This window comes from Dreissena polymorpha, chromosome 1, assembly GCF_020536995.1.
Source record: "Dreissena polymorpha isolate Duluth1 chromosome 1, UMN_Dpol_1.0, whole genome shotgun sequence".
Lineage (NCBI taxonomy): Eukaryota > Metazoa > Mollusca > Bivalvia > Myida > Dreissenidae > Dreissena > Dreissena polymorpha.
Genome location: NC_068355.1, coordinates 21,039,421 through 21,052,392, shown reverse-complemented (window position 1 = coordinate 21,052,392; position 12,972 = coordinate 21,039,421). Strand labels below are relative to the sequence as shown.

Here is a 12,972-nt window from a genome sequence, read left to right as displayed (position 1 = left end):
ACGCGTTTTTAATCCGAAACACACTTCCGAATGTAAATGTTACCGCAACGTTACATATTTTTGCTTCAAATAAGCAGTGCAAATTTATTTTGTGTCGAATCTTTTTCTCAATTAAAAAGAGCGCGAAAATTATGCAGCATGTACAACGTCGCGTCTATTGCATACAAATGGCGTGTATTGAGCGTTTTAACAAGCACACAACAGGTCAGGGGATTGACGCATATTCAGAGGCAATATTTCATCAAATCAATATATAGTCACTTAAAAAATGGCAAGGTTTGTGTTAAATAAATAACTGAAGCTTTTATCGTAAATATTTACCAGAAAGAGATTGATAAAAACGGAATAAACAGGATTATCGGGTAATAAATAGAAACTTGAAAAATAGTAAGTATACAGTAATAGAGTCGGGTTGAAACGGATGTATTGGGGAATCGTTCGAGTCGGGATTTTACTATCTGTGCGGAAAAGTTTTAAAACAATTAAACAATATAAAAAAAATAATTTTTTAAATGACTGGGGGATTTTTTTGAATAGTCATAGCGCACCAAATGACGTCTTTTGACGCTGTTTTTCTTTGAGTTATAACGCACCACAGAACGTGAATTGACACGTTAAATTAAAAAAAAATCAACGTCAGGAGGGGACACCCCTCCCCAACCCACCCCTGATTGGCCCCGGGGCGCCTGAACAAATTCCTGGGGAAGGCACTGGTGAAGTTTGAATGTTATAGGTGGAAGCACTTTGATTTTAGAGCTGATGTTAAGGTTTTAGCATGATGCAGACAGCGGGCAGCAGACACTGGACAGCAGACGCCGTCCGGCGGACGACAAGCTTGCTATGACAATACCTCTCCGAAAACAGCGAGCTAATAAAATCAATTTAAAGACTTAAGCTTACTAGATGCAAGTTTTAAAGGTTTCATTTCCAACTGTAAGATACAGATGAGCAGCAAATAGCATAAAACTTGTACACGTTCCCAATTAAACTTTGCTTCTGTGCTGGAAACGGTTACATTAAAATACCATACTTAGTATAATAAACAAAAAGGTTGCTCATAACTGATTTTGGAGTAGACTAAAACGATCCAACAATTCAGTTCTTTACCTATCCCATGTGCTAGGAGAGATAGGGCCCTGATATTTCTAACATGCATTAAATAAAGTTCAGAGCATTTTCACCAGTGATTAAAAATAGTTTCCATGCAATGACAATATCACTAGCTAATGATTTTTGTCACAAAAAAAAATAAAAAATTAAAACACAAGCATAAACATCAAATTAATGGGAAGAATGAGCCACTTTTCCTAACAAAGTATTCCAACCAAGTGCAGTGTAACCTACCGCCAGCGGTATAACAGCCAATGAGAGGCAGGATATTGGGATGTGGTTGGATGGCCTTCATCACCTCCAACTCTGCCAGAAAAAACTTGCGTTCCCTCTCAGTGGCTTCAGCTGCAGTGAGATATATGTGTCTTGTTCTGACAAAACTGGGCATAATGCATGTGCGTAAAGTGCCATCCCAGATTAGCCTGTGCAGTTCTCACAGGCTAATCAGGGATGACACTTTCCGCCTAAACTTGATTTTCGGTAAGGAGGGACTTTCTTGAAACTTAAAATACCATTAAAGCGGAAAGTGTCATCCCTGATTAGCCTGTGCGGACTGCACAGGCTAATCTGGGACGACACTTTACCCACATGAATTAAGCCCAGTTTTCTCAGAACAAGACAAATATTTTCTTGTTCTGGGAAAACTGGGCTTAATGCCTGTGCGTAAAGTGCAGTCCTACATTAGTTTGCGCAGGTTAATCAGGGATAACACTTTCCACTTTCATGATATTTTTCATTTTTAAGGAAGTCTCTTCTTAGCAAAAATCCAGTTTAGGCAGAAAGTGTCTTACAAGAATTGCCTCTGTTGACCGCACAAGTTGTAGAAAATACGCAACTCAAATAGATAAAAAGGAATGCAGTTCAAGCACAAAAAAACACTGCCTCATGATGAGTCATTTATCATATGATTGTTTCAACGAAGCCATTAGTATACAAAGACTTGTATTGCACATAGTTTCTAATTATATAAAACGTTTAGCCTACCAACAACTCGTTTCACAGCCACTTTCAAGATGTCATTTCCACGTGGGAATTTCCTCATTCTCCCCTGCCAAACCTCCACAAATGTCCCCTTTGCAATCAGATCACCCAAGCCGATGTCTTTTCGAGCTATCTCCCATTGCTGTTTTAACCTACTGTACTCTATTGGCTGCAATAAAATTAAATACAAGTAAAACTCTGTTTTCTCCTGAAACAACGAATTAAAATGTTTTCTTTAAAAAACAAGATGTGTTTGTGAAACACAATGTCCCCCTATATGACATTTGACCTTGAAGGATGACCGTGACCCTTCACCACTCAAAATGTGCAGCTCCTTTAGATACACACGCATTTCAAATATAAAATTGCTAGCTTCAATATTGCAGAAGTGACATTACATGAGCAATTTTGACCCATATATTTGACCTTGAAGGATGACCTTGACTTTGACCTTTCACCACTCAAAATGTGCAGCTCCATGAGATACACATGCATGCCAAATATCAAGTTGCTATCTTCAATATTGCAAAAGTATTCATAAAATGAGCGATTTTGGCCACATATATTTGACCTCTGACCTTGAAGGATGACCTTGACCTTGACCTTTCACCACTCAAAATGTGCAGCTTCATGAGATACACGTGCATGCCAAATATGAAGTTGCTATCTTCAATATTGCAAAAGTATTCATAAAATAAGCGATTTGGGCCACATATATTTGACCTCTGACCTTGAAGGATGACCTTGACCTTTCACCACTCAAAATGTGCAGCTCCATGAGATACACATGCATGCCAAATATCAAGTTGCTTTCTTCAATATTGCAAAAGTTTTCATAAAATTAGCGATTTTGGCAACATATATTTGACCTCTGACCTTGAAGGATGACCTTGACCTTGACCTTTCATTACTCAAAATGTGCAGCTCCATGAGATACACATGCATGCCAAATATCAAGTTGCTATCTTCAATATTGCAAAAGTATTCATGAAATGAGCGATTTTGGCCACATATTTTTGACCTCTGACCTTGAAGGATGACCTTGACCTTTCACCACTCAAAATGTGCAGCTTCATGAGATACACATGCATGCCAAATATGAAGTTGCTATCTTCAATATAGCAAAAGTTATTGCAAAATGTTAAAGTTGGCGCAAACCAACCAACGAACAGACCAACAGACCAACCAACAGACAGGGCAAAAACAATATGTCCCCCACTACTATAGTGGGGGACATAAAAATCACACTTAGGTCACAACTCATAACCGATACAACTTTTAACATACTCCTACATGCTCCTTTTAAACAGTGAACACTTTTCAATATCATGAGCATTTGGTGGTAATCCTATATCATTATTCATTGGAAATGTTTATTTAAAAAGACACATGGCCATTTCATTAACCAGGCTTCCACTGTTAACCCAAAATATAGCCCATGTGAATGTCCCTACCATTCCTACCAGATCTGAGTTGTTGGGCTGCATGTTGTCATCCAGCAGTTCCACTTCCTGATCGTCTAGAGTTTCGTCATGTACCCGCGTCAGACGCTCAAGCAGACGCTTTTCACGACGCTGGGAAAACATAGTGTCTCTCTTAGAAAACTGTTCTCAATGCATGTGCGTAAAGTGATAGCGCAATTCCTGTTCAGAGACAACACTTTCCGCCTAAACTGTATTTTATATCCATTAATATAACCATTAATATAGCATTGTATACTAATAAGGATGCACACTATCATTTACTAATGGCAGCCATAATCTTTTTTGTAATTCCATTTTTTATCACCATTGTAAACATGATATATTTAGCATATAACGTATTACATTTTAAATACACAATTCATTATCGTAAACATTATATATTTTGCATAAAACATATTATTTTTAAACTACACAAAAAGAGTACAGGTATATCTGTTTAACATTTTTCCATATTAGTTACTGTACACCTACAAAGAGTACAGGTATATCTGTTTAACATTTTCCCCTATTAGTTACGGTACACCTACAAAGCCTCTGGTTAGTGTGAATAAAATATGTTTAAAACAGTGTCTATTGTAAACATGATTAAAAAGGTTAACTTGTATGGAACAGCATGACACAAGTAAACAAAGATGTGGGTAATAACACACACATACAAATTGAAAAAAGAAAAGTATATTTAAACGATAAATGTAGGGTAGGTAAAGCAGCCCATATCTTACTTACCCTCACTTTCAATGCTATGAAGACAAACACCACAATAAGAACGATGGCCAAACTGGCACATACTACTGCTCCCACGGCATACGGTGAAACTGAAAAAATCATGCCACATTAAGAGTGCACATTACACATTCACAGTCAACCGAGAATGGTCCGATGATTTCAGATTGACCAATCTCAACCACATTTAAACCCTTTCTTTCTGGGTCAATCTAGAGACTTGAATCTTGAATGAAAACCAGTTTGCATGTTTTTACTAAATATATTATATTATTATATTATATAATTATTATTATTATATTATATATTATATTATTATATTATAATATTATTATATTCAATGATTTTGGATCGGCAAAATGCTAATTTAATAAAAGTATTGTCCATGATACAAATGCCATTTTGACATTACATGACTTACTGCCATGAGAAGACAGAATGCTGGCCACAATTGATTCGACTGGTTTGTTGGTTGTTATTAAGGGACAAGTCTGGGTGGACGAGGCTGAAATCAGACAATAACGCAACACAATTTACTTTGTTCCACTCAGATACGCACTTTAACACGTGTTTGTAGTCCCTTAGAAAATCTAATTAATTTTGAGACCTTTGTTAATAAATTCACTTTGTAGTCCCTTAGAAAATCTAATTAATTTTGAGACTTTTGTTAATAAATTCACGTTGCAGTCCCTTAGAAAATCTAATTAATTTTGAGACCTTTGTTAATAAATTCACCAGGGATAGCGCTGGCCCAAAATATCTTTGAGCCACCCAGATCTAGGGAAGTCCGGGGACATGCCCATCCCCCCCCCTCCCGAAAAAAATTTGGATCCTAGATTGTCTGTGGTGCGTTTTGGGCCTATTGCCAACCAGTTTTCTTTTGTTTCAAATAACAATATATACTGTAGATTTTTCATATTTCTTTTAATGACGACAGGCACATGTCACATATCATAATATACATCACATCACAATTTTTATAGTAATAGAGATATTTTCATACAGCACAAAGTCATGACATGTATCATTATTATTTCATTATTATTTTGCGCTGTTTTTTACCAGCCCACAAGTACGGACAAAGTGGTTACTTCCAAATTTATATTGTAGACGATATGAATTACTTTTCTTATGTGTTACAAATAAGTAACTTTAATTAAACTTTAATTGCAATTAAACCGCGCTTGTTTTTCAGGTTTTCCTTTTTATTAAAATACGCCGCTGTTAGTTAGCATAGTGTGTGAGTAAAACGATCAAATTAATTAATTATCACCTTTTCATTTCAATCGAAAATCGACAGAAGTTGTAACATCAACGACATAGAACTAATTATTTAATTATCACTCTTTAATTTAGATCGATAGTCAGCTTGGAAATAATTAATTTATTGTCAGGCTTATTTTCATTTTTAATTTTATAATACGACATTTGCGACTGGCCGCTATTTTGTTTGCAGACGACAATATTAACTGTGTATTCAAAGCTCCACCCATTTTTATGTTTCATTCACAACGTCATTTTATGTGTAAGCGAGCTCAGTTTTGATTGGCCAGCTACCATGTGCACTTCAATAACAATAAGGTCAAACGATGTCTTGATACAGGTGCAGACCGGTTTTCGTTCACATTTCAAATTGCGAATACTTTCATTGAAACAAAGAGAAAAATATAGAAAACCAGTTTCGGGTTAAAATGGCGGCTGTTTTAATGAAATTTTACGAGATTTTAGCATTTTCGCAAATCAGATTTTTCTTGAGCCAAATTCTCAATATTTTCGCAAATGGCTCAAGTGGCGAACGACAGCGCGAGCCCTGAATTCACGTTGTAGTCCCTTAGAAAATCTAATTAATTTGGAGACCTTTGTTAATAAATTCACGTTGTAGTCCCTTAGAAAATCTAATTAATTTTGAGACCTTTGTTTATAAATTCACGTTGTAGTCCCTTAGAAAATCTCATTAATTTTGAGACTTTTGTTAATAAATTCATGTTGCAGTCCCTTAGAAAATCTTATTAATTTTGAGACCTTTGTTAATAAATTCACGTTGTAGTCCCTTAGAAAATCTAATTAATTTTGAGACCTTTGTTAATAAATTCACGTTGTAGTCCCTTAGAAAATCTAATTAATTTTGAGAACTTTGTTAATAAATTCACGTTCAGGTCCCTTAGAAAATCTAATTAATTTTGAGACCTTTGTTAATCAATTCACGTTGTAGTCCCTTAGAAAATCTAATTATTTTTGAGACTTTTGTTAATAAATTCACGTTGTAGTCCCTTAGAAAATCTTATTAATTTTGAGACCTTTGTTAATAAATTCACGTTGTAGTCCCTTAGAAAATCTAATTAATTTTGAGACCTTTGTTAATAAATTCACGTTGTAGTCCCTTAGAAAATCTAATTAATTTTGAGACTTTTGTTAATAAATTCACGTTGTAGTCCCTTAGAAAATCTAATTAATTTTGAGACTTTTGTTAATAAATTCACGTTGTAGTCCCTTAGAAAATCTCATTAATTTTGAGACTTTTGTTAATAAATTCACGTTGCAGTCCCTTAGAAAATCTAATTAATTTTGAGACTTTTGTTAATAAATTCATGTTGTAGTCCCTTAGAAAATCTCATTAATTTTGAGACTTTTGTTAATAAATTCATGTTGCAGTCCCTTAGAAAATCTAATTAATTTTGAGACTTTTGATAATAAATTCACGTTGTAGTCCCTTAGAAAATCTAATTAATTTTGAGACTTTTGTTAATAAATTCACGTTGTAGTCCCTTAGAAAATCTAATTAATTTTGAGACCTTTGTTAATAAATTCATGTTGTAGTCCCTTAGAAAATCTTATTAATTTTGAGACTTTTGTTAATAAATTCACGTTGCAGTCCCTTAAAAAATCTAATTAATTTTGAGACCTTTGTTAATAAATTCACGTTGCAGTCCCTTAGAAAATCAAATTAATTTTAAGCTTTTGTTAATAGATTTACGTTGTAAAGCCTTCATTTCCAACGCAATGATACTGATGAGCAGCATACAGCGTAAAACCTGAACAGACTGCGAGTTACTTGCAGGCTGTTATGGTTTAATGCTGGTTGCATGTAGCCATATCCACTGTTTGAGTAAAAAAGGGTTAAGATGTCTGAAAAAAGTAAGAACAACCCAACAACTGTATTTATTCTTAAATTGGACTGAGAAGATGCATGTCCATGAAAAGTAATACCTTACAGCGCAATAATTTTACACTGGATGTTATGAAAGGATTAAAATACATTTGATAAACAATAACATCCAAATAAACCCAACTGTCAGTCTATATGCTGATAAACTTATTCCAAGCACTACTAGATTTTGGAAAACTATTCAGGGCATACAATCAAAGCTGACCGATTCACAATTGTTTCAAAATCAAATACAACATCTATAATTATTGTCATGCCCTAGATTGTTCATGAAAACATGTGTTTATGTACATGTACATTGTTCATTTTCAGCGTTTATGTTTTGCATCTAAATGACTACATGTATGTCACTGTTATTTAATGCTTTTATTGGATGCTGTGTGGAAGTTAGAGCTGATAACAGCCGATGCCTACCTTTTGCGCTTCTTTATTATTTGTAATATCCTTTTTAAAAGTCTCATTGTATTAGCGTCTGTTAATATGGCAGCCATTTTTGGATAAACAGGAAGTTGATTTCCTGATGCTGACATAAGTGCCTTCTGGTTAGTTTACACTGACTACAGTATTTTGACAGGTTAGTCATATGATATCATTTGTTAAATACTCATATTCCTTCTTAAAAATTGTTCAAAAAGGTAATAGTCATCTTTATAAATGATTTATTGATTTAATTGATATGTATTTGACTACTGTTTCATTGTAATATCGTCAGAAATATCATTTTAATATCAGTGACATTTACCGTGTCAAAAGCGCTCAAATGCTATTGTGCGCTCTTGCGCGCTTTGCTGCGCGTTGTTTGTGCGCTTTTTGTGCACAATTCATATGTGCGCTTTTATGTTATTATTGCACAACGTTATGTGTGCACTTTTGGAGAGTATAAAAGGCACTGAAATTCTCATCAGAGGACTCTGAACTTTGTTTCCCTAGGTGTGAGACCTATTTTATTTTTTTATATAAGCATTTAAAATACAGTTTTCAATAAGACTTAGCTATTAAAATTAAGACTTAATTTTATAAATAATTAAAATTGCATTTGTCATCTTTTTAGGACATTATAAAATAGTGAGTGCAAATACTTAACATGACACATGTATATTGCTGTATTGTAATGTCTGAGAATTAATCTGTCTGTTAAGAAATATATATATTGAAAGTTGTTATTTATTTATTCGTTATGAATGAATAAAATTGAGAAAGGTTATACATCTTGAGTTTGTATTTTTTTGACAATTTTTAAGCAACTGAATAGGCAAAATGTTATTCTTAGTTTACTGTTTATCAGAGTCCATTTTAGTTCTATGTTAAACTTGAACAAAAGCTTCAAGTTTGGAAAAGTTGAAGAAATTGAAGTAAAATCACAGCTACCGCTCGGCTCGTGACATTATGTTAATGGAACTACGATGGGTTCATAAAAGGGAGCAGCATTTATTGTGCCAAAAGTTAAGATGGGATTTTCCAAAGTTGTGGAGACCTAGATTGCAACTATTGGGCCTCATTCTTGGAAAAACAGGTCTTAATGCATATGGGTACAGTATGGTCCTTGACTAGCCTGTGCAGTCCAAGGGAGCTATGGGTACAGTATGGTCCTTGACTAGCAATTGGGTACAGTATGGTCCTTGATTAGCTTGTGCAGTCCATATGGGTACAGTATGGTCCTTGACTAGCGTATGGGTACAGTATGGTCCTTGACTAGCATATGGGTACAGTATGGTCCTTGACTAGCATATGGGTACAGTATAGTCCTTGACTAGTATATGGGTACAGTATGGTCCTTGACTAGTATATGGGTACAGTATGGTCCTTGACTAGTATATGGGTACAGTATGGTCCTTGACTAGTATATGGGTACAGTATGGTCCTTGACTAGCATATGGGTACAGTATAGTCCTTGACTAGTATATGGGTACAGTATGGTCCTTGACTAGCATATGGGTACAGTATGGTCCTTGACTAGTATATGGGTACAGTATGGTCCTTGACTAGTATATGGGTACAGTATGGTCCTTGACTAGTATATGGGTACAGTATGGTCCTTGACTAGCATATGGGTACAGTATGGTCCTTGACTAGTATATGGGTACAGTATGGTCCTTGACTAGTATATGGGTACAGTATGGTCCTTGACTAGTATATGGGTACAGTATGGTCCTTGACTAGTATATGGGTACAGTATGGTCCTTGACTAGCATATGGGTACAGTATGGTCCTTGACTAGTATATGGGTACAGTATGGTCCTTGACTAGCATATGGGTACAGTATGGTCCTTGACTAGTATATGGGTACAGTATGGTCCTTGACTAGTATATGGGTACAGTATGGTCCTTGACTAGCATATGGGTACAGTATGGTCCTTGACTAGCCTGTGCAGTCCAAGCAAGCTTATCATTGTCCACTCTTTCTGCTTTCATAGATTTTTTTCATTTTAAGGAGTCTCTTCTTAACCCTGCTAAAATGTTGTCTGCTGAATTTTTACAATTAGCATTTTCTTCGATTTTTTTCAAAGAATATTATCAGAATAGCAAACAGTTTGGATCCTGATGAGACGCCACGTTTTGTGGCGTCTCATCTGGATCCAAACTGTTTGCAAAGGCCTTCAAAATTCGGTTCCCGCACTGAAAGGGTTAATGCAAATCTGGGTGGAAAGTGTCGTCCCAAATGAGTGCGGACTGCACAGGCAAATATGGAACATCACTTTACAAACATGCATTAAACCCCATTTTCCCAGAACACCGTTCTTTTACATACAAAAAACTCCATTAGCCTGAGAGGTAGCCTTTAATGAGGTCATTCATTGAGAATTGATTTAAGTCCTCTAGCACTAACAATTTCTTCTGGAAGATTTGGCTTACAATGTAGCCTCTACAATGTTCATAATGATAGTTTTATTAGATTGAATAAGAAAAGAGCATTTACTTTTATTCACTACTACATGCCATGTCTTCCAACTCTTCAAGGGAAACACTTGAACAAATTCTAAGGGCAAGTTTTCATAAAATTGGTTAATAAATGTGCACTAACAAGGGACATTTTGCAGATGCAAAATCGACAAACGGCAATAACAAAAGCTCACTAGGGGAAAATTGTGATTGCATGAGCTGCAAATCATGATCAACTATGCAGAAACAACTCCCATTCTCATAGAGACTTACACACAACAGTGAGTGTGAGTGTCTTATTTGCGGTCCTCACGGTTCCCATGACGATATTGCTGACGTGGCACATGTAGACCCCAGACTGGGCACACTGCACGTCCGTCAGGTGACAATGGTTCTCCTTGCAAGGCAGCTCCGTCTGCGACACCTTTCCTGTCGGCTGAAATACACAAGAAACCGTCGGAGACGGGTGATGCTCCCCAAAGGTTTTTTTTGTCACAATATTGCACTATATATTCAGATAAAAGGAAACATCTTGAGGGCACAGTAGTTAGGGGGACAATAATTTTTTTATAGAAAATTTCAAAGGGCCATAACTCTGTGAAAAATCATCCGACCAGAACCCGCTGATAATATGCACATCTCCTCTTGGTAGTGAAGCTTCCCATAATGTTTCATTGAATTCCGGTAATTAGTTGCTGAGAAATAGCCCGGACAAAAATTGTGCACGGACAGACAGACAGACAGACGCACACACAGACAGACGAAGCGGCGACTATATGCTGCCCCCAAAATAAATTTTGGGGGACCATGACAAGCAAACTCATGACATATTTAGGTTGTTTCATTATTTTATGACTATTCAAATTCACCATGAAACCTCTTGAAAATCAAAGATGACATCACATACCATGTGGTATGTCTTACTAAACCTTACCCAAGATAATGATTTAAACTTATTTCTGCAAAAAAATGTTGCATTTCAGTATTTAATAAAATTAAAAATTGAACAAATACTGTCACTTCTATTCACAAGCTGATGTGTTTGTATATAAAATAAATTCCTGTCTACTTATTCAGTGCATATACTATGTAAACGGAACCAATAAACAGGGATCAAGTAAGCAAGAGTTTTCATGAAGTCACTTTACACTAAATTTTGTGGGTTATGATAAAAGTGTAAAGAAGGTGGTATTTTCACTTAAATCTCCATTGTTGTAATATTATTTGGTTAAGAAAAGATCCTGTTTAACCAAACAATTGAGAGCCTAATATTTGTTGAATTCAAATACACAGCCGGACACAAGTTACCACTTAACCAACAGCTTCTGTTTAGTACAGGATATTGTGAATTTCAGCTCAGCTTTACTCGACAAAAAACTTTATATTAATCATAAAAAATATATAATACTGTATTTAAACTATTATACTCTTTAAGGTAACTGCACTATGGTTGATAAGAAAATTAAGACTTTAAATGAGGGCTAGTGCAGAGCACTGAAGAAAAAGTACTAATGTTTGTTGAATGGTGCATGATTCACCAGAAATTGCAACTAGAAAGACTATACAATAGTACAATCAACCTAATTTTTCGGATTTTTAATTTGGGACAATTGACGCCCCTGTATAAATGAAAACAAATTAATTTTGCATCATGATTATTCATGACAACATTTAGCATTTGTTATTGATAAATTACATTTGTTGCATTTGATGCATTTTTTAAATTATTAAATGTTATCTTTATGCGTTTGATCAAAGGCAGGCTTACTTCTCCCTAATAAAATTGGAGGGAGAAGTCACTTCTCCCTAAAATTTTGGGCTAGGATGATCCCTGCCCATGTAAAAATTATTTCATGAATTTCATTAATAGTTTAAATGATATGTTGGTTTAAAACGCAACTTATTGAAATTGTTCCCGATTATATCATATACAGTAACAGTATGATGTGTGACATCATTTTTATAAAACAGTTTTGCACCAAAACATGTAAAAACATTTAATGAGCGTCTCATACAAACATACTTTTTGATAAAATAGGAAAGTCAATGGAAAGGATAGTGCAGATGAACATCCGGATTTAGATCCGGTCAATACAAAAATGATGTTTGCACATATGTAAAATTAAATAAACGAAACATGAAAATAAGAACCCGTGTCAATTCCACTTTAATAAGTGACATAAACAATTTACAGATATATAGATTAACACACAGATACCAAAGTCTCAATCTATTGACCATGAATGGCATCGTTGAAGGCATCAACAACTTTCAGTGAATGCTCATTCAGTAAATAGGTAATTATCTACATGTTGATACTTATAAGATTGTGTGATGTCTCTGCGGAAGGAGAATGAAACTGTGTACTGTTATTATTGGAAGTATTTTGTTGATACATAGATAGCAATCTACAAATTGTCCAATCTTATAACAGACGGAAAAACATTGTATCAACTCTTTTAGTGCTGGAACCGAATTTTGAAGGCCTTTGCAAACAATTTGGATCCAGATGAGATGCCACAGAATGTGGCGTCTCATCAGGATCCAAACTGTTTGCTATTCTGATAGTATTCTTTAAAAAAAGTCGAAGAAAATGCTAATTTTAGAAATTCAGCAGACCACATTTTA

At 35.1% G+C, this 12,972-nt stretch overlaps 1 protein-coding gene across 3 annotated transcripts in view; it reads right to left on the bottom strand.

Moving 5' to 3' along the window:
- The window catches only part of LOC127873834 (fibroblast growth factor receptor 1-like), a 49,525-nt gene that overhangs the window by 14,258 nt on the left and 22,295 nt on the right, over positions 1-12,972 (bottom strand). For 2 of the 3 annotated variants that reach the window (XR_008046402.1, XM_052417849.1), the window contains exons 6-11: positions 10,618-10,780; positions 4,720-4,803; positions 4,302-4,390; positions 3,546-3,665; positions 2,095-2,260; positions 1,345-1,455 (exon numbers count right to left, since the gene is read on the bottom strand). Coding sequence is in view for 2 of the 3 variants with exons in the window: in XM_052417849.1 (XP_052273809.1) it covers positions 1,345-1,455; positions 2,095-2,260; positions 3,546-3,665; positions 4,302-4,390; positions 4,720-4,803; positions 10,618-10,780 (733 nt within the window). In the remaining variant the exon portion in view is untranslated. The remainder of the gene's footprint in view (positions 1-1,344; positions 1,456-2,094; positions 2,261-3,545; positions 3,666-4,301; positions 4,391-4,719; positions 4,804-10,617; positions 10,781-12,972) is intronic. The other variant, XM_052417865.1, reaches the window with a different exon arrangement.